Source organism: Leptonotus elevatus, chromosome 11 (genome assembly GCF_054856555.1).
Source record: "Leptonotus elevatus isolate MCC_2025b chromosome 11, RoL_Lele_1.0, whole genome shotgun sequence".
NCBI classification, from domain to species: domain Eukaryota; kingdom Metazoa; phylum Chordata; class Actinopteri; order Syngnathiformes; family Syngnathidae; genus Leptonotus; species Leptonotus elevatus.
Window position 1 is genome coordinate 13,167,846 of NC_141249.1, and position 25,814 is coordinate 13,193,659.

Consider the following 25,814-nt stretch of genomic DNA (forward strand, 5'->3'; position numbering starts at 1 on the left):
TATATCCACTGGATTAAAGTGCAAATCACAGAAAAACATGAGCCTTAGATTTTGTTGTGAACCCTACAGTTGGAAGTGAGGAAAGTGTGGTCTAAAGGGCAAAAAAAAAAAAAAACAGTGAGGGAAGGTTTTTTGTAGTTAATGGTAATAGCCCAAATATTCTTAATTTTACGCGTTTGCAAACCACCCATAAACATTTTTGCACTGTATGAGAGTAACTTGCCCTTTGTGTATGCATTTCAGTCAAATGGCGCCGATCAGTTTGGCATCAACAATAAGAACTTGTTCCATGATGACAGCCAACCTGCCAACACAGATGTCCCCCCAGCCCTGCCCCCCAAAACGGGTACGCCGACAAGACCACCACCTCCCCCTCCAGGTCAGTAGTGAGTCAATTTGGAGGCAGACCAATGAGAAGTGAGTAGGGCTGAGCTGTTAGGACTGAACAATTAATCTAAGACAAATCCACATTGCAGTGTAGTAAAATGAAAATTTTAACATTGTGTAATATATAATATTAACTTATTCACTGCCATTGACGGCTATAAACGTAAAAAAAATTCATTCGAACTACTTCTATTAGTTTAATATTTTTCCCTCACTTTTGTTAACAAGAGTATGAAAACTAGAAACAAAATATTGTACATTTAGAACAGATATAAAATTTGTGATTAATCATGAGTTAACTAGTGAAGTCATGCGATTAATTACAATTAAAAAATGCAATCGCCTGACGAGATGATTAAAAATTAGGGGCGATTAATTTTTTTAATCGTAATTAATCGCATGACTTCAATAGTTAATTCACGATTAATCGTAAATTTGATATCTGTTCTAAATGTACAATAAAAAATTCTAGGTTTTCATACTCTTGTTAACAAAAGTGGGAAAAAAATGTCAAACTAATTGAAATAGTTAAAATGATTTTTGACGTCTATAGCCGTCAATGGCAGTGAATGAGTTAAATTAAGCTAGCCTATTGCTGTTCCGTTTGGCAAGCTCTTTCCAGCTTTGGGTGACCTTAAGTGATCTTTAAAAATTCAAGAAATCAAGAAAATCACATGATCAAATAAGGACATCCCTAATAAGTCTATTTTTGGTTGTGTTTAAGTACATGGGAAGAGGATTGGGGGGGGGGGGGGAGCACATAATGCAACATTAAGAGGGGGAAAAAATTGGAATTCGATTATTTTTCAAAATTGTTCACCCCTAATAGAAAAGCAGTTTTAATGTGATTGTGACTGTTTGTCGTCACTCCTTCTAAAACACGCACTTGCTTCATCATCGCAGGTAAGAGATCCTCCCTCTCCAGAACCGAGTCCTCGGACTCCTTCCACCGACGCGGCCACTTTCCTACGCAGACCTCGGGAGAGTTCTCCTCCTCTTCCTCCTCCTCCTCCCTGCCTGCCAAGGATCCCGTAGCTGACCCCTTCGCCCCCTCCTCCCCTCCTCGTCAACACGTACAGGAAGCTGACCGATTTGCCAGCTTTGACAAAGTGAGCACCACCCCGTCGCCATCTCCCTCACCTCCACCTGACTCTCAGTAGACACGCACGCACACACACTCGCCTCTGCTCTCGTCTTACTTCTTGCTTCCAACCAATCGACACTGTGATGTGTTTTTTTTTTGTTAAAGATTCATGCGTGACAATTTTATTCAAAAGTTTCTGTTGTGTTTGGATGCATTTGTATGAAGGAATGTGGCACTCTACAAACAAAATGGATGGACGTTAGTACCCAACTTAAACAACCTAAAACCAGCTTTTTTACATCACGGTTATCGAAACCATTAATACTAGAACAAATGCAATACCTACGCTATGTACATCATCTGAATTCAGAGTTGGTATATAACTAATAGTTTGACAAAAACATTTAAATAATGCATCATACTCGCTTTAGTTTTGTTCTGACCGACCAATCATTGGAAAGAAATATAATGACATTAACCTGTGCAAATTTGAAATCTGATAGGTTCAAGAAACGGTCCCATTGGTAATACAGTGGTGCCTTGTAATATGACTTTAATTTGTTTCCGTTACCATTTTTGGAACGCATGTCTCTCAAATCACCTTTCCCCATTGAAATTAATGGAAATGCCATTAATCTGTTCCAGCTCCCCCCAAAAAATCTTTGTTTTTGTTTCTTAATAAGGAAAAATTGCACTTTACAATGTTGTACTTAATAAAACAGAGTAATAAGATAATTAAAGTAATGTACAGCATTAAACAGTTGGTGCTTCTTGATTTAATGCTGCAATCCAATCCATTGTGCTCCTCATTCTGGTGTCTCTCACGTCAGGTCACTCCTATTTAAAGGCACCACTGTAGTTGCATCTGCTGGCACTACTGATTCTTAATTAAGAAGAGATGAATAAATCTGATTGGGCAAAAAAAAAGAAGAAGCATACTCTACACCCAAAAGAAACAGTCACACAAATGCTTGTCAGTGAATGGAGGGATGATGGAGGAGGAGGAGGCTGCTCATCTGGCTCTCATTTGCCATCCCAAATCTCATCCAAAGTTCATTTTAATTAACAGCTTTTGCCCAACTGAGACGTTTAATGCAACTTTTAATTCCACTTGTATCTCAGGTACAGTACATGTCATATTTGCATCAGTGCACACAGATGTGTTTTACAAAGTTTGGGTGACACTGCTTTAAATCAAAAAAAAAAAAAAAAAAAAAGAAGGTCCTTTTGTAACAGTGCAATGTGGATTGCATGATTTCATTACTGCCACCGCATTACATGATCATACCCGCATGACCTCTGCACGCCCTTCATTGTGTAGCTAGTGCTTTCCCTGTGTGTGCGTCTGTCCTTAAATCGTTGTTGTTGAAGACGTTAAATAATGGGCGCCCGCTTTGATTTCTGTGCTTCATCTGCATAAGCTTTTCCTATTTGACTGTGAGCCAAATGATCCGAAATTTATTTTAAATGTGCTGTAACAAATGTTTTTTTTTCATACAGAACTTGAGGTTGACCACATTTGATAGCACTTAAGTTGTAAGTCGCCTCCATTGTAAAAATAAACACCGTGCCTCAATTACAGTCCATTTAAATAAATGCCTCACCCCAAATACTTTTTTTAAACTCCTATTCCGTTGCGTACTCACCCACCCCCCCATCACTTCATTCTTTAGAATAGTGTTTCGCAACCTTTTCAAGACGAGGCATAAAGATGCTTCTCACCAAAAAATTGGGGACCATTACAGGTATGCCTAATTTGACCGCCTCAAAATTTTATTAATGCCTGTTCAATGTTGCAGGATTTTTTTGCGCAACTTGCTGTTCTATAACAAAAATTTGCAACAGGCGTTAGCTCCTTCAATGGAACAATACAGTCACAGGTTCAAGTACAATTGCTATTAAGCAGTCCTCTTAATCATACTGCTAGCATTTTGACATTATGATACAATGACATAACTGTTCAAAGTATCATTGGCAGGCTGCAACTGGAAGAGTCACAGAAAAGCGTAGAAGTCGTCATCATTGGAATGTGATCCAATTCAAGAGTGCATCAGCAAATATAACAAAAATAGAAGTTTCAACAGAAACTATGATAAATTTACGTACTAATAGGGCTATGCTACCAGTACAGTAAATGTGGATTTGGCGTGAGAGAAGCTTTGCTGACACATTTTCAGCCGTCTATTGAACAGGACAAACACACAAATGCAAAATGAAAGCACTCACAAGGAGCATGGAGAAGACCCATTTTAAAAGCACCACAACACAGTGTCATTATATTTGACTTATAATATGTTTAAAAAAAAAAAAAGGTAATGACTACAAAAATGAATAATAGAAATGGGCGGATTTTTGCTTAAATATTACTGCAGTTTGAGTCATCTACAGTAGTTGTGAAAGTCTTCTTCGATTGTGTTATTATGAGTGTACTATACTGCCCTTGGTGGCCAAGTCATGTACACCACAAGAAGTTAAGATAACTTAATCATGATGCACAAACTTGAATTCTCTACATTCTATTTATTACTATATTAGCTATTAAATACAGTATTAAAAAGTGCTCTTTTCCTCGCTAATAAACATATTTTGAAAATGTTTGTTTTTTGGAAGAGGCTGGAGCAGATTAAGCTTTAAACATTCACATAGTCACGGAATGATAAACCTGTAAATCAATCTGTGGATCACAGGGTTATTGTAGTTTAGGAATTTTTCATTTTAGTTAGTTTTTATTTCGTTTTTTAGTTGTTTTTTTTTTGTTAATTTTAATTAGTTTTCAAGGTGGTTCTGTTAGTTTTTTATTAGTTTTAGTTATTTCGTAAATGCTAAGTTTGAGTTGGTTTCAGTATTAGTTGTAGTTTTTTTTATGTGTATTACTTGTGCGCAATATTTAAAAAAAACACCATGGGAGCAACGTCATCTGAAGGTGCTTTTCTATAAGCTGCTGCTAGATGACGTCGCTTTTGTGTGACATACTTTCAAATGTCCCTATTCTGGTTAATATCAAAATGTATCTACTTAAGATCAAATTTAAAATCATCCCCAAAGGCTCATGCATCAAATGTATTACCAAAGTTTTTCAATGTCTTTTTCTCTCTCTCTCTCTCTCTCTCTCTCTCTCTCTCTCTCTCTCTCTCTCTCTCTCTCTCTTCAGTACCCAACGGAAGAAGACATGATCGAGTGGGCAAAGCGCGAGAGCGAGCGCGAAGAGAAAGAGCGTCTGGCCAGGCTCACCCAGCAGGAGCAAGAGGACCTGGAGTTGGCCATCGCTCTCAGCAAGTCTGAACTCTCATGAGGGGCTTCATCCACCTCGTCCGTCACCCCCCCCATCCACCTCCCGACCCGGCGCACCCACCGCCCGCACAACCGCCACCACTAAGCCCTCAGTGGCCTGTTCAAGCACCAAAGTGTCGTGGGGGGGACCCTGTTGGACTAATTCAGCGCGTTCTTGGACTAAAGCAATGTTGTCCTCAAGACTGTCTTTTCTATCCTGTTGTGAGGATGAACAGGGAAAAACAGAGATTCATGTCCCTTTATGACTTACTCCAGAATGTAACTTATTCTAAACCTGCACTCACACTTCTAGAGTTTTATCCACTAGCCTAACCCACAACAGTCCATTTCAGAGCAGCCCTCACTTATTTTTTTCCTTTTTTTTTTGGGTGAAGAATATTAGCAGTCAAAATGCGTCTAAAAGTCATCCAACTGGAATGTAGCAGCCATTATGACTGAATGCGATTTTATTCTTCCCCCCCTCGCCCAAACCGGACAAGAACAAGCAGATGTGAAGTGCATGCCACGTTCTGATTTAAAAAAAAAAAAAAAAAGAATTATTCAACCATGGTATGCCCAGCATGGTTTATATAAGAAAAGCATGAAACAAACTGCATCCAGGTAATGATTGTTTTGAAATGAGCATTAAGATTTAACACGAGTCTCTCTATACTTCCAGATGTAAACTAAATGTAACATTTGAGTAACTATATCTTTTTTTTCTGCATCTTTCAAGTACTGTTATAACTTGAATTTTGGTTTATTATTATTTTTTAAAGATGTCAGTTAAGGGTGCTCCTTGGAGGTTCGCTGTGGTTGACTGTCGAGTCGTGCTCTCGAAGCCCCTCTGCGTCTGCGTTGGTTCAGAAGCGACGGCTCCACTTGAACACTGCTTTCCTAACTTTGTACAGCAAAATGGAACAATTAAACGCATAAATCATAAATGTACACAACTGTTACAAGTTATACATTCACTTATTCGTGGCTTTGATAGATCAGCATAAGCACCTACGTCATGTAGTCTTCCTTCTTAATATGCAAGTTGACTTCAAACTCAAAACATTTGTATCTCAAATCATCGTTGCTTATTTCAATTCCAGCCTGACACGCACACATAATAATAATAATAATAAAAAAAAGAAGTGTTTTTAATAAGAAAAATGCATTCTAATACAACAGTTTTTGCCTACATTCAATGAACATTGTGTTGCTCCTGCTGCTACATGCGCTTTGGCCACCTGGGGGCAGTATAATACAGACATAAGAACATCTAGGCAGTTAGCTCGTCAGTAAGCTCCAGTAATAGTCTTTTTTTGCACCGGATAAGGAATATACACCAGTTAGCCCATCTACGGTGTTTTGCGTTGTTTGTTAGCATTAAGCTAGCTGACAATTCTATCATAATTTTCTATAATGTGTTGAGACTGCAAATGAAAGGCGATTGTGCACTGGCTAATTCAACCACGCCTCATTCACAGTCCTACAACTCCACCTTTTTGTGAGCTTTTTTATTTATTTTATTTTTTTTAAATAAAGGCCAACTCTTAAATAAAACTGCCACTACTCTCCAGTAGATATGCAGCCACACAGTTTGTATTCAGCCCCTCCAAACTATTGTTGCTAAATAGGTTAAATGTAACGCCCCCAGGTATCACCGATATTATTTGAATTATTTATCCAAACGTGTGATTAGGGGATCATTTTCAGCACGAGAAGAGCAAAACGAAGCCTTATCTTTTCCTCTTTTTTTGTCTTTGCCCTCTCGCTATTTGTAGCCTGATAGGACGCTTGTAATTTCCTCTTTATGTGTGGTGACTCCACGCTGCAGCTCACTTGTAATTTTTGTAAAAAGAGCAGCGCCGGGCCGTCACGCCTGCATTTGTACAGACCGACAACCACTAATTTTACCAGGCATGCTGACAAATATGTAATGTACTCAACGGAAGCGGAATAAATGTGTAAATTACTTATGTACTCTACATGTATGGGGAGCCATATGACGTAACACAGCTTTTAAAAAGCAGTAGTGGTAATTTTACAGTATGATATTTTGAGAAGTATAGTGGTAGCAACATCTGCCATGTTCTCATATTATGGGTTTCAATCTTGACTGGTCTTTGTGTGTTGGATCAAACGCATTGTCGCAGGCCACATTATAGTTATGAGTGTGAAACCATATAAAATGTTTAATTAACTTCTCATATTATTACATGCATATATATATATATATATATATATATATATATATATATATATATATATATATATATATATATATATATATATATATAGTGCACAACAAATTGATGGCTTACTAGTTTTGAACTCAGGAGTCAAGAATTGACAATTCCCAACATCTGGTCATTTCTGATATTTCTGCAATGAAATGCTTACGACAGAGTGTATTGCGTTTGCCTGCGACTAGCATACAAACCAGGCAGATTGTTAGTTTGGAATTGTCAAGAATTGTTAGTCAAGTTACTGCAATAACGTGACAACAACACAATGCTTGTAATGTATATCAACGTAATTATATGACAATTAGAAATTTTGGTTGATGTGCTTGATTTGCTTTTGTGGGCAACATAAAATGATGTTGCGGGCCACATCTGGCCCCTGGACCTTGAGTTAGACACTAATGCCTACTTATTTGTTTAATTTGTGAATTTTTGGTCAGGAGATACATTCCAACTGAAAGTTTGTTATCTTCCTCAAAAACACGTCGACACGTTTTTATGACAGCACAATCAACGAAAGAACCCCAACAGATTGAGTTCAAAGAAATATTTGTGACAAAATCACAGCAAGTCATCCAAGAAAGAAACCGAACGAAGCAATAGTTATAGTAAATAATAATATGATCGATATTGGTGTCGAAATGACGTCATCGTTACCGCTCGCAAATGCACCTTTTCACACGTCACGCGGGCGGAGGAGTAGGCAGGGAGCCAGGCAGCTGTACCTCCCTCCCCCATTCCTGGCCGCTGCTCTTTCGTCACTCTCATCCTCACGTCCGCGGAGCTTTCCAAGTGTCGCCTCCCGTGAAGAAGCTGCCCCTGCCCGCCGTGGAATGAGTTTTCTCAAGTGGAGACGCAGTGTCAAGCGAAACGACAGCAGCAAGTGAGTTCGGTGGAGGTGGAGGTGGTGGTGGGAGGGGTAATGTCGCCAATGTCGCACTTTCAAACGGTTCCCACGTTTTTTTTCCCCCCAAACGTGCATTTGATTTAAAGCACTTAAAAATATATATACCTGAACATGTTATGTTATGGTAACATGTTTCATAAGAACTCTGTGAACTCGTTTCGTGTGTCGACAGCCTGTTGGACGACATTGCGCCGCCTGATGTGGTCAAGCAGGCTTGTTAGCCATACTGTTATATATCATTTGACACAACGCATACGTTAGCATCACAATACGTATTTTATTTCTGTATTTTTTTCCCTTAAAATTCCAACGGTGATATATGTTTTTAGTGGCTAAGTGTATGTTCAGGAAGTGAACCTGTCACCCACGAGTACATTCGTCTCACACTACTCAGTAGTCAATCTAATGAAATCCTCCTATAGGTGGCAAAAGTACGCACACTAAAAGTACAGTAGTGTAAAGAAGACTGCTAAAAAATAGAAGTACTAATTTAACTCCTGCACTGTACATATAAGTAAAAGGGGAAAAATAGAAGACGCTTAAATCCATTTGAACTGTTAATGACATTTATGACTACAATGTTGTGACTACAAATAGGAATATGTCAGGGAAAGCCAACTAGATCATCTGCAGTTTATGTGCGATTAATCAGAGGCACTTTAAATGGTGGCAGGCAAACGTGTGCTGGCTCCTATTTAACATGAGTTTGATTGAGTTGAACCCAGTTATAAGGAGCTGTTTACACTAGTGCAACCACGTTATCTCTGTCCCACAATTTTCAGTCACAGGTCACATTAATGATGGAAAAAAGTTTAGTAATGATTTATCTGCGTGTAATTTTTTTTAGATCACAAAATTCTGGCATTTGAACAGGAATATTTATATCCACGGTATATGAAGTCTATGGACTACAGTATTATTATTAACTCATTCGCTGCCATTGACGGCTATATACGTCAAAAATACATTTGAACTATTTATATTAGTTTAACTTTTTTTCCCCCCACTTTTGTTAACAAGAGTATGCAAACCTAGAAAAAAACGATTGTACATTTAGAACAGATATAAAATGTGTGATTAATTGTGAGTTAACTATTGAAGTCATGCGATTAATTACAATTTTTAAAAATTATCGTCTGACGCCCATCATTTTTTCATAATATTTTCTTTTTTGTTTGATTACTTAATTATTTACACTCAAGATTAATCACAAATTTTATATCTGTTCTATATGTACAATAAAAAAAATTCTAGGTTTTCATACTCTTGTTAACAAAATGTGAAATTAATAGAAATAGTTCAAATTAATTTTTGACGTCAAGAGCCGTCAATGGCAGTGAATGAGTTAATAGTTACAATTTAAAACTGTATTAACCGTTTCAAATTTTAAATCAGTCAGCCATTTCATCCTTACTCTGCGCTAACAGTAAAGTAACTCTTTAACACCCTAAAAGGTGGCACTCGAAGAAGTGTGGAAAATTAATAGTTTTTATTTGAATAAGACCTGAATGTCGTAAGTGTTCCAATTCATACAGTCAATAAAAAACACAATGGACCCAGCCGCATCCTGTTGACTCGTCTTGGCATCGATGTGACAAACGCATCGATTGGTTTCGATACTTGAAATGGTTTTCATCTGTCAGTCTGGCGCATGCATCGTCACATTAGTTCTGCTGTCGTCTTCTTCTCGCAGTCAAGAGATCCAACAGATAAAGTTGAACTTTAACCTCTTCACAGGAATGTCACGGAGGCACAACACGTCCCTGATGGCCCGGACTCCCCGACGGGCAGGTACCTTCCATTTAATGCCTGACATTTTAGCTAGACAAAAAAAACCCACATGGGACTTAAGAATGTGCTCTTTAATAACATTGTTATTGTTCTCTCTCTTTTTTTTTTTTCAATAGGCTCTCAGTCATAAACTCCCCAACATTGGATCCTATCCTCAGTAATTTCAGGTGAGTGAATTTAATGGTATATGAAGCCAATTCAAACAAAAGCTCTTTAACTCTTATGAAATGTGCTCTCGCAATGGACTATCTTTTTAAAGCTAAAAAAGCTCAAATACAGTAGCATCTTTAAAAAATGATAGTACACCGGCAGTGTGCATATCTGTCATTGCCATAGCAACGGTGTATCACTGGCTTTTAACTACCGGTGGACCAGGCAGGACAACTGTGTGATGATATTGGTTTCTAATATTACTACCAGCCAGGTCACTTTATGCTATACTACTGTTAGCGTCATCGCTAACAGTACATTCTTGACTAGGTTTTGGCTTCTTTTTTTTTTTTTGTCGCTTAACATATGCATTTATAACACTGGATTTAATTGCCACAGGGGCTCATGCCTAATTAGCATGTCAGGGGCGGAGCTAGTCACTTGTCACTCTATGGCCACCCCCACATATAATTATTATTATTATTTTATTATTATTATTATTATATATTTTATTTTATTTTTATTTATTATATTATATTTTATTTTATTATTTTAAAATCACCCTGGCCACCCCAATGAATGTGACTTTATTTCATTAACTGTTTCCCAAAGCTTACAAGCATTTATTTCAGCAGAAATGTAAGATTCCACCTGCTAAACATGTCCCACGGTCGTATTGCTGCAACAATTGTTGGCTGCTCAGATGGATTTCATCCCTCGAGGTGATCTTCTTCCTCTGCTGTTGTTCATTCGTTTAGGTTGCCGTTACACGACAACAAAGATGTCCCACAACAAGCAAATCCTTCCAATGGGTAAGACCAGACAGTGGACTTTACTGTATCGCCATGGCGACCATTTCACAACAATGTGACTGTGAATTAAAGTGTCTTGTGACACTTTAAGGTAAGCAGAAGCTCATTGGTATTGCTGTAGCTCCTCCATGCTGTGTCAGTAATGTCAATTATGCGGTAATGATTTTATTTGGTTGTTATGTTTTTTTTGCTATGATGTGAAACCTGCAAAGTGTTGTGTTACTTTTGCAGTATCTCCTATACCACCCATATTTATGCATCTCGGGGGGCGGCCATTTTACTACTTGCTTTCGACTGAAAATGACATCACAGCGCCTAAGGGCATATGCTGCATTCGTGGATGGTGGGAATTCGTAGTTATCCCACTTGTATCGTCCCAGTTCCGTCCTCAAAGCGTTTGAGGCGAATGTAAACAACAAAGATGGTCGATTCCAATAAATTGTTTGTTGTCTAAGCAGTCATTCCAAATCACCGTGTGATACATGAACCAATGTCAGATAACTAATGTAAAGTAACAATAAATAAAGATAAATATTTGTTTAAAATCTTGTAAATTATGTTTTGCCATTTATGGTATGTCTCTCCATGGGGTTGCCATTCTTGAGTGATGTCAGATTGAAGCTGGTCAATGACTTTAGGTTCCTTTTTCCCCCAACTTCGCAAGTCTGGGGATTCCCGTGCATACTTCCTGGTTTGAAGTCTGAAAAGTCCGACTTCCCACTTTCCTTGAATGCAGCATTTGCTTGTGAATGACACATGACAATGTCAATCTGACAACAACGCATTACACTTGCTGCCTGGCCAAAAATCTCTGCATGTTTGTCACATAACAGTAACAGTAAAATTAACATAAGCAAATGAATTGATGTTAACACAACACAGCTCACTGAAGCTAGCTAACAAACAATTTGGTTGCAAAATTCAAACAAATCGCTGTTGAACCAGTTCTGAAGTTAGAGGTTAGAAGGCTCGAACTCTCTTGATGTGAATGGAAGTGTGATTACCTGTTTTTCTGCAATTGTCTGGCAACAAGTCTGGCTGGGATAATTCCAGCTCACCTGCAACCCTAATGAGGACATACACTACAGATAATAGACGGATGTGTTGTCATTTTTTTACGAGCAGGAAGATGAAGAGTGCTAATTGTGCACTGGATGTTGGGATGTTAAAAGTGTTCTGTGTTACATACTGTAATAAATAGCAACAAGTATTACCTCTACATCTTGAAGATGTATCAAAATGACTCCTGACGACCAAATTATTATGAATGAGGCCCAGCCCCCAATTTGGCCTCAACCAATCAGAGGAAGACTGCAGTGTGTAGCATTAGCTGGATTAAACGAACATATTCTAAAGGTTGAGGGTTGATTTTATAGTTCATATATATGGCCCTCTTATTATTTCACGAATGTTGGCACAAATTGAGTTGTGTGCGTGGGTGTGTTTGACTGAAGATAGCACGGATAGCATTTGTGCCCCCTTCAGTGATAGTCATCCTAATCTTATTATAAGCTTGCTGGAGCTACTGAGTGCTTTCTCCTCCTACCATCCCTCCTCCCCTCCTCCTCCTCCTCCTGCTCTCTCACTCGCCAGCTGCTTCTCTTGGAGAAAGACACACTGTGCGTTTTACTCATCGGAACTCATCCGCATTAGTTTCCTCACACACATGAAAATGTCAGGAGAACGGCCACTGTCAAACGGGTAAGAGACGTCACTTCTGCGGCATGACGGGATAGCCTGCCTGTTAGTTTGCTTTCTTCCGTTCCCACTATTACGGGGCTAATGCGCGTGCCAGTGCTCAGGCATGTGGACAAACTTGCTGGGATGGTTTTTCCTAGACGCCTTGTGTCGCAGCATGGAACACCTAATAGCGACAGCAGTGACAGCGGCCAGGCAGGGTCGATAACGGAATGCTATTAACCCGCAGAGTGTGGAGACGTTGCGCAAGAGGGGTGAATGTGCTCCCTCCGTGTTTTTTTTTTATGTGTTTGGTAATCAAGAAATATTGATACAATATCAAATGTGATGGTTTGTGAATCAGCACTTAGATCTGCTGTGTTCATTGTCCTTGTGGTCTATTTTCTCTCAATGCAGTAAGAGGATGATGTGTTTTTCCAGATTTCTCACTTGTCTTCCTTCCTGTTAGCACCAGTTGAGTTAGTTTGCCATCTTTAAATATATTATTTTACTCTGACCTCTAGGACTGGGCAATACATCAAATTAATTTGATTCATCGTCATTTTAACTCATTCACTGCCTTTGACGGCTATAGACGTCAAAAATCATTTTAACTATTTCTATTAGTTTGACATTTTTTTCCCACTTTTGTTAACAAGAGTATGAAAACCTAGGAAAAAAATATTGTACATTTAGAACAGATATAACATTTTTGATTAATCGTGAGTTAACTATTAGTCATGCGATTAATTACTATTAAAAATGTTAATCGCCTAACGCCTCAAATTTTTAATAATTACTTCTTTCCCCCAAAAAAAAATATTATAAAAAAAAAAGTCTAGGTTTTCACACTCTTGTTAACAAAAGTGGAAATAATGTTAAACTAATAGAAATAGTTCAAATTATTTTTTTATGTTTATAGGCGTCAATGGCAGTGAATGAGTTAAAAATGTAATCATTGAAAATAATAATAATAATAATAATACATCAGATGTATATAGCGCTTTTCTAGACATTCAAAGACACTTTACAATGGATACATTATTCATGCATTCACATGTTCACACTCTGGTGGCGGTAAGCTACTTAAGTAGCCACAGCTGCCCTGGGACACACTGCCAGCGTGCGCCTACGGCCCCTCCGACCGCCACCAAACACTTGCACCTTTCAGACACTGGAAAATGAGCTAAATTGTGAAATCAAGGTGCATATAAATATTATAAATTTATATTTATTTATAATTATAAATTTAATATAAATAATGTATAAATTAAATTATATTGTTGCTGCTATGTGAAAAACACTTATGTCCATTTTTTTCTTTTTTAAACATTTTTATGTATTTGGAATGAAACTGAATGCAGACGTGCCAAAAATGTAAAGAAAATAAATTAATTAAAAAAACAAAGGAAATTATTCACATAGCAGGGACGATATAATAATAATAATAATGATAATATATTGAATATTATTACATTATATATAAATATTATTTTTAAAATGTTGGCTTCCATCCGGCGTCCGGCCACTCTACCATACAGAGCTGATTGGTGGATTGCTGCAGAGTCTCCTCTCTGCAGCTGTGACAGTTTAGACGGGTGGCCAGCTGTAGCAAAAGTCCTTTTAGTTCAGAATTTCTTCCATTTATGGATGATGGAGGCCACTGTGCTCATTGAAACCTTCAAAGCAGCAGATTTTTTTTCTTGTATCATTCCCTGGATTTGTGCCTTGAGACATTCTTGTCTCGGAGCTCTCCAGACAATTCCTCTGACTTCATGCTTGGTTTGTGCTCTGACATGGAATATTACCTGTGGGACTGTAGACCGGTGCGGTTTCCAAATCATGTCCAATCAACCGAATTTACCACAGGTGGACTCCAATTAAGCTGTAGGAACCTCTCAAGGATGGTCAGTGGAAAACATGATGCACCTGAGCTCAATTTTTAGCTCGGTGAATATTTTATAAAAATTTTTAGGCTGTGAATAGTTATGTACATGTGATTTCATTGTTTTTTATTTGAAATACATTTGTAAAAAATTCACTTTTTACACATTCTCATAATGGGGTATTATGTGTATAATGTTGATGTAAAATAAAGAATGAAGTAGAATAAAGAAGTTACAGGAAAAAGCAAACAAATATATTTTTGAGTTACAGAAAGTAAATCAATCGTTCCGATACATTTTGGGAAGCCAGCAACCGCATGTTAGCCATGCTTTGGTTTGCTGGACCGCGCCTTGAGTGTGTATCTGCCCATCCTGTGTAACTTAAAATTGCGTTTAAAACTGTACTGAAGCAGAAACCAATTGTCACACATCGCTTAATGAGCCAGTGATATGGCATGACTCCTTGTGACTGACCCTTGGATCAGCTCCAAAATGGAATTGCTTAATAGACGATACAGCACGATAACTTTTTTTATTAGCATTTCAAAAATGTTTGATTTTACCTGCGCTACACTGGCAATTCTTTCTAGTATGTGCTTGTTTGATTGAACCTGCCTTTCGACACCAGGTCAACCACTGCACGTCACATTGCGCATAATAAATTAATCAATTTAAAATCGTGAAAAATGAGTTACATGTCAATTTGGCCTGTTTTCTTTGTATGTTGCTGTAAAAACAAAATGAAAAAAAAAGTTCCAATAATTTAATGACCAGTTCAGGTTTATTCAATCAGTCAATGGCAAGTGAAATGACAAGTACAATGGATTATTTGGGCCACACTAAAAAGAAAACAAAATTCTCCAAGAATTAAGTCATACAATTACAAATAAAGTACAGATATTACTAATAATATTGTATTATTTTATTTTCTAGACAAAATACCCCACGTCATTTTGATGAACCTGTTTATATTTATTGTTGAGGATTTTTTCCCCCAACTTCATATTAGTCTGGTGTTGACCATTTTGTTTTTGAGGGATCAGTCCAAACATTGTAAAATTAAGATCTTTCCCCTTCTTAAATTTGTTTATTAATTCTAGGAACTTTGCGACTTGAGAGTGTTCAGCGTAGTTCTTCGTTTACAAGCATTGTCACATTTATTGTCTAAAATGCATTTAGGCGAGCACATGACTCCCTAGCAAATCAATACGAGACCCCTCATACAATTGTCATGTGTGGAAAAGACCCCTCATTGATGATATTTTTCCTTCCTTTAATTCAGCCAGTCCAACCTTCTGTTGGTCATATGGTGATCGCAGTAGTCACCCGCATGTCATTAGTCAGTCCTGCACCAGCATATGCTCTCTTGGGTGTGTGTATGTGTGAGAGAGAGTTCCTCTGTGTCTCCTAATAGGCAAGAATGTAAAGTGAAGGCTGTGTATTAGTCATCGCTGTTGCACAGATTAGTGCTTTATGCTGGCTGTGCTCTTCTATTCTTCTCCAGTGGTCCGATATGTCAACTCTTGAGTGTTTGACTAGTTTCCTTAAATTCAGGACAATTTTCCAAGCTCATGTGACCAGTACGGTTGTCTAAAAGAAAAAAAGCACACAACTCTGTGGTTTGTTACTCCAGAGCACAACATCCTAATTACAAACAAGCATAAACTGGATGAAAAAACAACTGAACGTATGGAAGTCAAAGTGCGATGATCACAAGAAAGCAACAAGTGAACACAATAAATCTAGTTAATGGCAACAAATAAACACGCTTCAGCGTTCCGTGGCTCGTGAGGCTTCACGTTGATGATGCGTTCACGCTGCATGCGGAAATGGAGAAATAAAAATCCCATTTAAATGCAATTATGCGCCTTGTGATTGAATCCAGTGTAGGCGGCAGGATGGAGGAAGGGAGCATAAAGTGGACTCTGCCATATGCTCCTCACGTGAGGCCCATGTGCATGCACTGACATGATCATTCGGGAGTTTCTTTGCTTTCAAAAATAGCGGTTATGATTATTGATAGGCAGATTACAAAAGGCAGCATGTATGAAAAAAGTTGTCCTTTTGATCACCGGCCACCAGACTAAACTCGTTTGGGAAAAGGAAGAATGGATATTTACTTAAGTGATAGCAGGGACAGCTTGGTGAATCACCACTTCCTGTATTTGCTTTTTGTCCGTCTAGGTGCTCAAGCTCGGACCTGTCTCTGGCTCTGGAGGACTGCATGGCCGCCTTGGATCTGTTCCTCCAAAATGACTTTGAGGAGGCGCAGGCCCGCCTCAGACCCAGGTAGGAGTACGCATTGCAGCACAGTTTAACTGCAACGGCAGCTTTTCAGCACACGTGACGAGCCACACGCTCGATAGCACGTGTTCTTCACTGAAAAAGAAGACATCCTTTATTTGTCCCTGGGGAAATTCTATTAATTGTCCATGCTACACGCACAGTGGTCAGAAAGAAATGCACAACCAGTACCCCTCTTGGTGCAGATGTTCCAATAAGACACATCAACAAGCACTCTGTGGAGGTTGGGGTTCTATGCTTTGCTCAAGGGCTCCACTCACATCCTCGAACCTAAGCTAATATCGTGAAGATAGTGGAATGGATTCTTGCTAAATTTAAATTTGTTCCAAATTAGATTTTTTATTTCAGATTTGAAATGTAATTATTCTGTTCCAGGGTCAATGTGTGACCATAAAATCTTAATTAAATGTGCATGGGATGCGATGGGTATCTTTCAGAAATCATTCAACCAACAATAACAAATGTATCCCACAAAATAATTCCATTCATCCACTTCTCAGGGAGAATGTTCACCAGCATATGTGATTTCTTAACTCATTCACTGCCATTGACGGCTATAGACGTCAAAAATTCATTTGAACTATTTCTATTAGTTTAACATTTTTTTCCCACTTTTGTTAACAAGAGTATGAAAACCTAGGAAAAAAATGATTGTACATTTAGAACAGATATAAAATTTGTGATTAATCGTGAGTTAACTACTGAAGTCATGCAATTAATTATAATTAAAAAATGTAATCGCCTGACGCGATAAAAAAAAGAAAAGAAAGGATTAATAAAAATTAGGAGCAAATTTTCTATTAGTTTAACATTTGTTCCACTTTTGTTAAAAATATAAAAATATTGTACATTTAGACCAGATCTAACATTTGTGATTAATCGTGAGTTAACTACCCTACCCTAACACCCTAATTTTTTAAATAATCTTTTTTTTTTTTCAAAAAAAGAAAAGATTATTAAAAATTAGGTCGTCAGGCGATTACATTTTTTAATTGTAATTAATCGCATGACTTCAATAGTTAACTCATGATTAATCACAAATTTTATATCTGATCTAAGTGTACAATAAAAAAATTCTAGGTTTTCATACTCTTGTTAACGAAAGTGGAAAAAAATTTAAACTAATAGAAATAGTTCAAAAGAATTATTGACGTATATAGCCGTCAATGGCTGTGAATGAGTTAACATGCCAGAGAATACTTCATGATTTTATTTTCTGTAATTATACAGTTTTAGAATGTTATAGGACTTAAAATGAGATAAAAATGAATGCATAAACATATCCTCATCATTAATAGGGAAGTCAACCCAAACATTTTCTTTACAATAATATGTTATATGTTCCCCCACTTAACAATCTGGTTAATATTGCGTTTATAGAGTCAGCAAAATCCACTCACTTTTATCCATATCAAGGAGCGGCCATTTTGCCACTTGCTGTCGACTGAAAATGACATCATGGTTGCTCGGGCTCAGGTAGCGACCAATCACGGCTCACCTGCTTTCTGAAACTGAGCTGTGATTGGTTGTTCACCAGAGCCCAGATTTGATTACATGGTGCCATCTTGGTATCTCTCTCAAGGCTAAGTCAGGTTTGAATGAAATGTTCTGTCCTCTGAATACACCATGGCAGCAGTGGCTGCTTTCAATTCACAAACATTAGAGAAATTTTCCATGTGCAATGAATGAGATGTAACCTATGTGTATTGTTTCCACAATATTGTTCTCCAAGTCACCCATTTAAATGCATTTATGAAGTTCAACTGTGAGTGGCTGCACACCTGTTGCTAAGACATCCAGCGCTGCGGTTACTATAATGAGGCAGGCACAATCGCAGCATCTCATGTAAAGCATCACTCAGCCTTGAAAAACTTTGAAGCGCTGCTGTGAAATGTTTGGAATTCCCCCCCTTTCTCACCAGCAATGCCACTCGCATCACAGCTCCCTCCTAAAAGCTTTCATGTCAGTGCCTTAATTCCTCTGCCTTCTGTGAATGTCACATTAGCCCGTCCTGTTCAGACAATGGTTTTAACTCATTCACTGCCATTGACGGCTATAGACGTCAAAAATTCATTTGAACTATTTCTATTATTTTAACATTTTTTTCCACTTTTGATAACAAGAGTATGAAAACTTAGGGGGGGAAATATTGTACATTTAGACCAGATATAACATTTGTGATTAATCGTGAGTTAACTATTGAAGTCATGTGATTAATTACAATTTTAAAAAATTATCGCCTGATGCTCTAATTTTTTATATAATCTTTTCTTTTCTTTTTTAAATAATCTTTTTTCAAAAAATAAAATTAGGTCATCAGGCGATTAAAAGTTTTAATTGTAATTAATCGCATGACTTCAATAGTTAACTCATGATTAATCACACATTTTATATCTGTTCTAAATGTACAATAAAAAAATTCTAGGTTCTTGTTAACAAAAGTGGAACAAATGCTAAACTAATAGAAATAGTTAAAATGAATTTTTGACGTCTAAAGCCGTCAATGGCAGTGAATGAGTTAATAAGGAGGCATAGCTCTATCTTAGATTTCCTCAAAATAATGCTTTGAATTTAGCAGCATGGTGGAATGATTTGTTATTTTGTTATGGTTATTATTTGATTTTTGTTTCATGTTTGTCTTTTTTTTTACCCTGTGTTCATTATGTTGTCTTGTCTTGTGCATGAGGTTTTTGTTTTCCATTTGTTCTCGTCAACCAGGTACTTTGTGTCTACCAATCAGATCCTTTTAGCAACTCGTGTCTTGTCCAGGTGTACTTTGTTTTCTCATCACTTACTGTGTCTTTATCTTTAGTTCTCAGCTTTCTGTCGTCTGTTCACTTTTATTGTTTGTGTGATGAGTCATTTTAACCCCTTCATGTTATGTTTCACTTTGTCATGAGTTTAGTCACTGTTTCTTTGTCACTTTGAGCTTTGTTTTTGGACTTCCTTGAGTCTGGATTTACCCCCTTTTTTTTGTAAATAAATTGCCCCTCCCCTCTCCTTTTTTTATTTTTATTTTTAGCTTAATTCTGATTAACCTCCTTGTTTCACATTTTGTGGTGTCGGTATAAGTGACTGGTTGGAATAAACTTCAGGATGAACATTTAAAAGCAGCACATATCATCCACTTATTATTATAATTTTTTTACTTACTTACTAAAAAATAGTGACCAAACCGCCACAACTCCCCCAACCCCATCCATATACTAACTGCCTATGAGCTGTATATGTCTAATCTGTACGTATACTGTATATTTTATACAGCAGTCTGCTCGCGCGATGGGAGGAGCATGATGGCCGCCCTGTGACTTCAACAGCTTGCACGGGCGTGTATGGGCTATCGGCTATCCAGTCATATATGCGGTAGATGCCACGGACTTCCGACTTCCGGGTTTCACACATCAGTGTCGTTTCCGGCCACTGATGGCCGCGTTCCAACACTCGCACCCCCAACCCTGCGTCCCCCAACATCTCAACTCTCTAAAATGCTTCGGATAACTGAGACAGACAGACTTCACACTCGCACCCGTCGACAGGAACGCACAACTGAGGGGCACGAAGGCGGAAGCGCAAGAACTGCGACGTCGCAAACAGGAAACGGAAACAAAGCTGACGTGTGAAATCCAGGAAGTCTGAAGTCCCGCCTCCTCCGTGGCATATAACCGATTCAGATCAGTGGGTCAACCGTCCTATCAGTCGCATTTCTGAGGCGGGGCAAACCTGAGTTAACAGAGAGTGGAATGAACCAATGAGCGAAGAGCGGAGTGACATCAGAAAAGCGACTCGTTGATGTCTTTTTTCGGAGATGGAGTAAAAATCCAACATCCAGCCAAAGAGAAACAGTAGTGAATGACTTACTGTATGTCGTTGTTGCGGGAAAAACTTGAAGAGTGAAGAGTGACGTTGCTCACGAAGACGACGTCACACAAATAGACAAATTTGATTGGCTCGGCCGGAGCCAAATCGTTGTCTATGGACGCCTGTCCAGACCCACTTTCTCTTTCAAGAAAGTGTGTGTGGCTTGCCAGGCTAGGTCATACCCTATTAAAATAATAGCCTAAGTCATATTTTGACAAATAAGTAAATACATAAACATTGCCTCATGATCCTAGCCACCTATGCTCAAATTGGCTGCATCCTTAGTTAAACGGATCATTTAATTCTATCCCTGAAAATACAATTTTTATCAATTTAATATAATCAGTGTCTGGTCAGTTTTTTGTTTTCTGAAAAACATGACTTTGGGCAATTATTTTGGGAAGGAATTATTATTTGTTCAAAAGCACTTTTTATGCAGAATTAACATAAATTTAAGACATGCTCTGTTAGTTTTTCCAGTTTAATGCGAAAATCAACAATCCATATTGCTGTAGTATTGAAGTATATAATTGTATGTTTTTATTTTGATAGTTGGTGAGGACAAAAAATATGGGACTGAATTATAGTGTAGTCCTAGGCCTAAAGATATTTTCTTTTGAATTGAAGATGCCTGATGTGGCTATCAAAAACATGTCTATGCAAGTATCGGTGATAAACAACTGCACACACTTCCGTAGCTCAGTAGGTATGTTTGGCTGGAGATCATTTTCTGTGTACATAGCACAACATTGTCCTTAGGTTTCTTTTGTACCTTTTTTTTGTTTGAGTACATTCTTGTCTCCGTAATCATCATTCCGTAATGGTTTACAACTGGAACAACAAGTAGAACTGCGATGACGTCAAGCACTCTTAAGCTTGTGCGGGTAAAGTTGTTCATTCCCGGGTGTGACATTGACAGACCAGCAGCCTGCAGTTATAAATAGATGGGCAAGTTTTTTTGTGTGTTTGTGTTGGGGGTGTGGCGTTAACCAGTCTCACACGTGCGCACACACGTCAGACGAATGGCTTTAATATTCACTTAATCTTTCCCCCCCTGCCTGGTCATTCACTTTCATTTTACTTCCACAGAATCAAAGACAGCATGTATCATGCCCTGACCTACGCCACCTTCCTAGAAATGCAGGCCATGATGACCTTTGAACCCCAACACATTTTGGAGGCAGGAAACACCATGAAGGATGCCCAAGCTATTTGCCAGCGGTGAGACGTTGCCTTTGCATGATGAAGGCCAGTTGCCAAACAGTTCATTTTGGCATTTACTGTACACACAGTGGCTAACTACAAACAGCGTTGACGTAGTCAAAAGTAAAATCATTTAGTTATCTAAGTTGTCACTTGTAAATTAAGAATGTTTAAAAAACAAACACCATCATGACCTACATTAAAATGCTGTAGCGTAGTTGGCCTAAATGGTCATCAAATGAGAAGCAGAGATTTTATTTCTCAGAAGTAGCCTATATTTAATATTATTGTCAACTAGTATAAAATGTAAACATTTGCACTGCGCTTAAATATAGGACATTTAAAAAACAAAAAACAAAATGGTTGCTGGTATAGTGAAACCTTGAAAATAACCCATTTATGGGTTTGTTCACATGTGTATGAAATACATCCTGTATTTGAAACCAAAAATATTACCTTGGCACCATCTGCTGATCGTAAGTAGCACTGCTCCATTGCTGTTGAGATACATTAAATACAGAAGACAGTAAGTACTTCATTTTCTAAAATGATATGATTATAACATGCTGACATAATCTAGACGTTAACTTTATGTCTTAAGAGTCTCACAACTGGCTCTCACAAAAACACTGTTTGGAAAAAGTTGCACCCAACACTCCAAACTGACCTGCCATCAAAGGTGTAAGCCCCCACCCCACACTAGGTTCTTACTGTGCATTGGAAAGTCAATTTCATCCAACTGCAGTTCAGAATCTTGAGTTAATAGCTAGTCATGAATTCATGAATAGAAGAGTAACTGGTAAAGTGTTTAATGTGTTTCAGAAGTCATTCGTCACGATAAAAATGTCAAGGAGAAGAGATTACAATTAACTCATTCACTGCCATTGACGGCTATAGACGTCAAAAATTCATTTGAACTATTTCTATTAGTTTAAATTTTTTTCCCACTTTTGTTAACAAGAGTATGAAAACCTAGAATTGTTTTTATTGTACATTTAGAACAGATATAACATTTGTGATTAATGGTGAGTTAACTAGTGAAGTCATGGGATAAATTACAATTTATAAAAATAATAATAATAATTAATCGCCTGACGCCCCAAATTTTTTATATTTTATTTTTCTTTTTTAAAAAGAAAAGATTATTAGAAATAAAAAATAAATACTTTTTTTTTGAAAAAAGAAAAGATTATTAAAAATGAGGAGCGCAGGCGATTAAATTTTTTCGTAATTAATCGCATGACTTCACTAGTTAACTCACGATTAATCACAAATTTTATATCTGTTCTAAATGTGCAATATATTTTTTTTTTAGGTTTTCATACTCTTGTTAACAAAAGTGGAAATAAAATTTACACTAATAGAAATAGTTCAAATGAATTTTTTACGTCTATAGACGTCAATGGCAGTGAATGAGTTAACCACAACATAATCCATTATAGTGCATGGTGCACACCATACACTGTAAGAGTTATAAGAGATTATTGTAATTTACACGGTTCTTTCTTCTCTCATGTAACAATACTGCTTTTTTTTTTTTTTTACTGTATTATTTTTTGATTGAACCACAAACAACATGGCTTGGAAAGACGCGAATTGCCCTGGCTGCTTTAGCTGTGTTTTAATAAAACATGGGCGAGTGAATGTGGCTCGTTTCCAAAGCTCAAGTTGATGCAACATGACATTTTTTTATTTTGTTACAGCTGCAATGTTGTGACGCTGTACACATGATGCAAATTTCATATTGCAGCAAAAAGTGGCAGTTGCAGAACCCTGCACGCTACGCGATAAATAGTAATTTGCATTCAACCGTGTTGCTCAGTGTGAAGCGGAAATACAACCAGATAAGGACAGAAGTGTAGGGCCGAAAATGAAACTTTTTTTGTTTTGCTTATCAGGCACCGCAAGAAGTCAAGCTTCTCCAAGGGATACACAGAAGGTTTGTGTGTGTGTGCGTGCGTGCGCGTGTGTGAGAGAGAGAGAGCTGTAACTGACCATAGCAAAAATCCCATTTTCCCCACAGTTGAGATTCATGCAGAAGTCTGCTATGCTGAATGCCTCCTGCAGAGGGCAGCGCTCACCTTCCTTCAGGTCAGTAAAGAACCCTCCTCCAACTGATGGTGATATTACTGCATTGTGTCATCTTTCGACTGCCTTTCCTCAGGATGAAAATATGATCAGTTTCATCAAAGGAGGAATCAAAGTGAGGAATAGCTACCAGACGTACAAGTGAGTGTCTGAACCGTCCTCGTCGCTCTGGCAAATGTCATTTTCGGCACTAATTTACTTTCCTGTCTCATCTTAACCACAGAGAGCTCCAGAGAGTGCTCGAGTCCACGGCGTACAACCACGGCAACAATCATTGTCATTTTGAGGGCGGAGTCAAGTTGGGGGTTGGAGCCTTTAATCTTGTAAGAGAGTTAAAAAAAAAGTGTTAAATGCAAACATACTGGACAAACACTATGGCAAATTTGAACACTGAGTACACGTGCGCGCTCTGATGCAAAAATTGTCATTTATAACTGCTGACAAAGTAACAATCTGAGCTTTTCGTTTGCTTTGCTGCTCTTCCTTCTGCAGATGATCTCCATGTTGCCCACACGGATGCTCAAGCTGTTGGAGTTTGTGGGCTTCTCGGGTAATAAAGTGAGTTCCCTAGACATGCCTTAAAAGATTTCAGACGACAAATGTCTGAAGAGTTTTGAAGGTATAGTTAACTTATTCTTACCCAGAATAAAAAAAACCCCACTTTTGTAGGTTTTCTTTTCTCATTTTGAAATCAACTGTCTTATTATTAATAACTGTAAAAGGGGTGCTCTGATACGCAGACCCTACTCATCTTTCCATGCTTACTGTCCATAAAACAATGCAAAAGTAATTGTGCTTCACATTGTGTGTGATTTGTATGCAGGAGTTTGGTCTCCAGCAGCTTCAGGAGGGCTGTGCAGAAAGCACATTCAGGTCATTCTTATGTAACATGCTGCTGCTCTGTTATCACACCTTCATGAGCTTTATACTAGGCGAGTAAACACACACGTGGATACACCTGGCAGCAAATCTTTTTATTTTATTTTTTTATTTTGTTGACATTGCACATGTTGTGTGACCTGCAGGCACTGGAGAAGGAGACGTTGAAGACGCAGAAAAACTGCTGCAGCCGTATCTCGAGAAATATCCAAAGGTGTGTTAAGCTGTGTTGTGTTGTCTTTTGTGTCACATGCCTAAAAATAGGGTTGTTTATCCCGTAGGGATCGATCTTCTTGTTCTTCGCTGGTCGAATCGAGGAGATCAAAGGCAATCTTGATGCTGTAAGTGAACCGAAAATAGTTAAGAATTGACCCCGTTGTGACTTTCTGCTCAAGGACCAAATAAACATTTTAAAACAGGTAGATGGGCGTGGCCAGGTTTAAAAAAATTGTGAAAATATATGTCTAAATGATTGCAGGTAATATTACAGGATTCTTGATTCACTGGATTCACTGAGCTCATATTAATGCTGGTTTGAAATGTTTCCATTCATTTTTGATTGAACACCAAATTGTACCAATTTTACGTCATTTGGTTTCGGACGTTCCACTACTGTTGCATTTGATAAAGACTTACTTACACAAAGTAACAAAGCTCGATTGCCATGGTGATTTTGCAATGATGAAAGTACAACGAAATGGATTTGCGGGGGATCGTTATCAACGTTCAAGTTGAACCCTGAACGCAACACAAACAAAACACAGTGATGTTCATGCGTGTGTCTCTCTCAGGCTATCAAGCGGTTTGAGGAGTGCTGCGAGGCTCAGCAGCAGTGGAAACAGTTCCATCACATGTGCTACTGGGAGTTGATGTGGTGTTTCACATATCAGCGGCACTGGAAGATGGCCTACTTTTACGCTGACCTGCTCAGCAAGGAGAACTCCTGGTCCAAGGTGGGCTGTCAAAATCTAAATAGAAATCAGAAACACACCCAAAAAACGGAATTCTATCATTGCTGAGGAAGCAAGCCCCTGCTAGTATATTCTTCTTTTTGCTTCCGTCTTGATGTGAGATTGCAGCAGTAACCATTCTTCTCCTCCCTCAGGCAACCTATGCGTATATGAAAGCAGCCTACCTCAGCATGCTGACGGAGGATGATTGTCTAACCTTCGGGGAGACTGCGCACGCTCTGTTCAGGTCATCAAAGTGTTTTTACATTTTTCTCATAGCAAGTGAAACGGTGATCATTAATTGGGATATAGTTGTTGTCGTCTGACTTAT

The 25,814-nt window shown here is 38.1% G+C and overlaps 2 protein-coding genes and 1 long non-coding RNA gene across 13 annotated transcripts in view; 2 read left to right on the forward strand and 1 right to left on the reverse strand.

Annotated features, from left to right (window-relative positions):
• Positions 1–6,295, forward strand: part of eps15 (epidermal growth factor receptor pathway substrate 15) — a 22,738-nt gene extending 16,443 nt beyond the window's left edge. For 8 of the 9 annotated variants that reach the window (XM_086088197.1, XM_086088198.1, XM_086088201.1 and 5 more), the window contains exons 23-25: positions 244–379; positions 1,291–1,496; positions 4,623–6,295. In XM_086088197.1, coding sequence (XP_085944323.1) covers positions 244–379; positions 1,291–1,496; positions 4,623–4,763 — 483 coding nt within the window. In that variant the 3' untranslated portion in view covers positions 4,764–6,295. The remainder of the gene's footprint in view (positions 1–243; positions 380–1,290; positions 1,497–4,622) is intronic. The other variant, XM_086088202.1, reaches the window with a different exon arrangement.
• On the reverse strand, positions 5,257–7,876 carry LOC147165918 (uncharacterized). Its single transcript, XR_015096402.1, has 2 exons — positions 7,651–7,876; positions 5,257–5,642 (listed from the first exon to the last, which is right to left on the reverse strand). It is a non-coding gene; the product is annotated as an uncharacterized LOC147165918 (long non-coding RNA).
• ttc39a (tetratricopeptide repeat domain 39A) overlaps positions 7,681–25,814 on the forward strand; it is a 23,523-nt gene continuing 5,389 nt past the window's right edge. Inside the window, exons 1-16 of one of the 3 annotated variants that reach the window (XM_086088208.1) lie at positions 7,681–7,861; positions 9,623–9,676; positions 9,793–9,843; positions 10,585–10,638; positions 16,386–16,490; positions 21,453–21,584; positions 23,465–23,505; positions 23,590–23,657; positions 23,731–23,795; positions 23,878–23,977; positions 24,147–24,212; positions 24,478–24,586; positions 24,680–24,747; positions 24,815–24,874; positions 25,325–25,486; positions 25,639–25,730. In XM_086088208.1, coding sequence (XP_085944334.1) covers positions 7,812–7,861; positions 9,623–9,676; positions 9,793–9,843; positions 10,585–10,638; positions 16,386–16,490; positions 21,453–21,584; positions 23,465–23,505; positions 23,590–23,657; positions 23,731–23,795; positions 23,878–23,977; positions 24,147–24,212; positions 24,478–24,586; positions 24,680–24,747; positions 24,815–24,874; positions 25,325–25,486; positions 25,639–25,730 — 1,277 coding nt within the window. In that variant the 5' untranslated portion in view covers positions 7,681–7,811. The other 2 variants (XM_086088205.1, XM_086088206.1) reach the window with 2 other exon arrangements.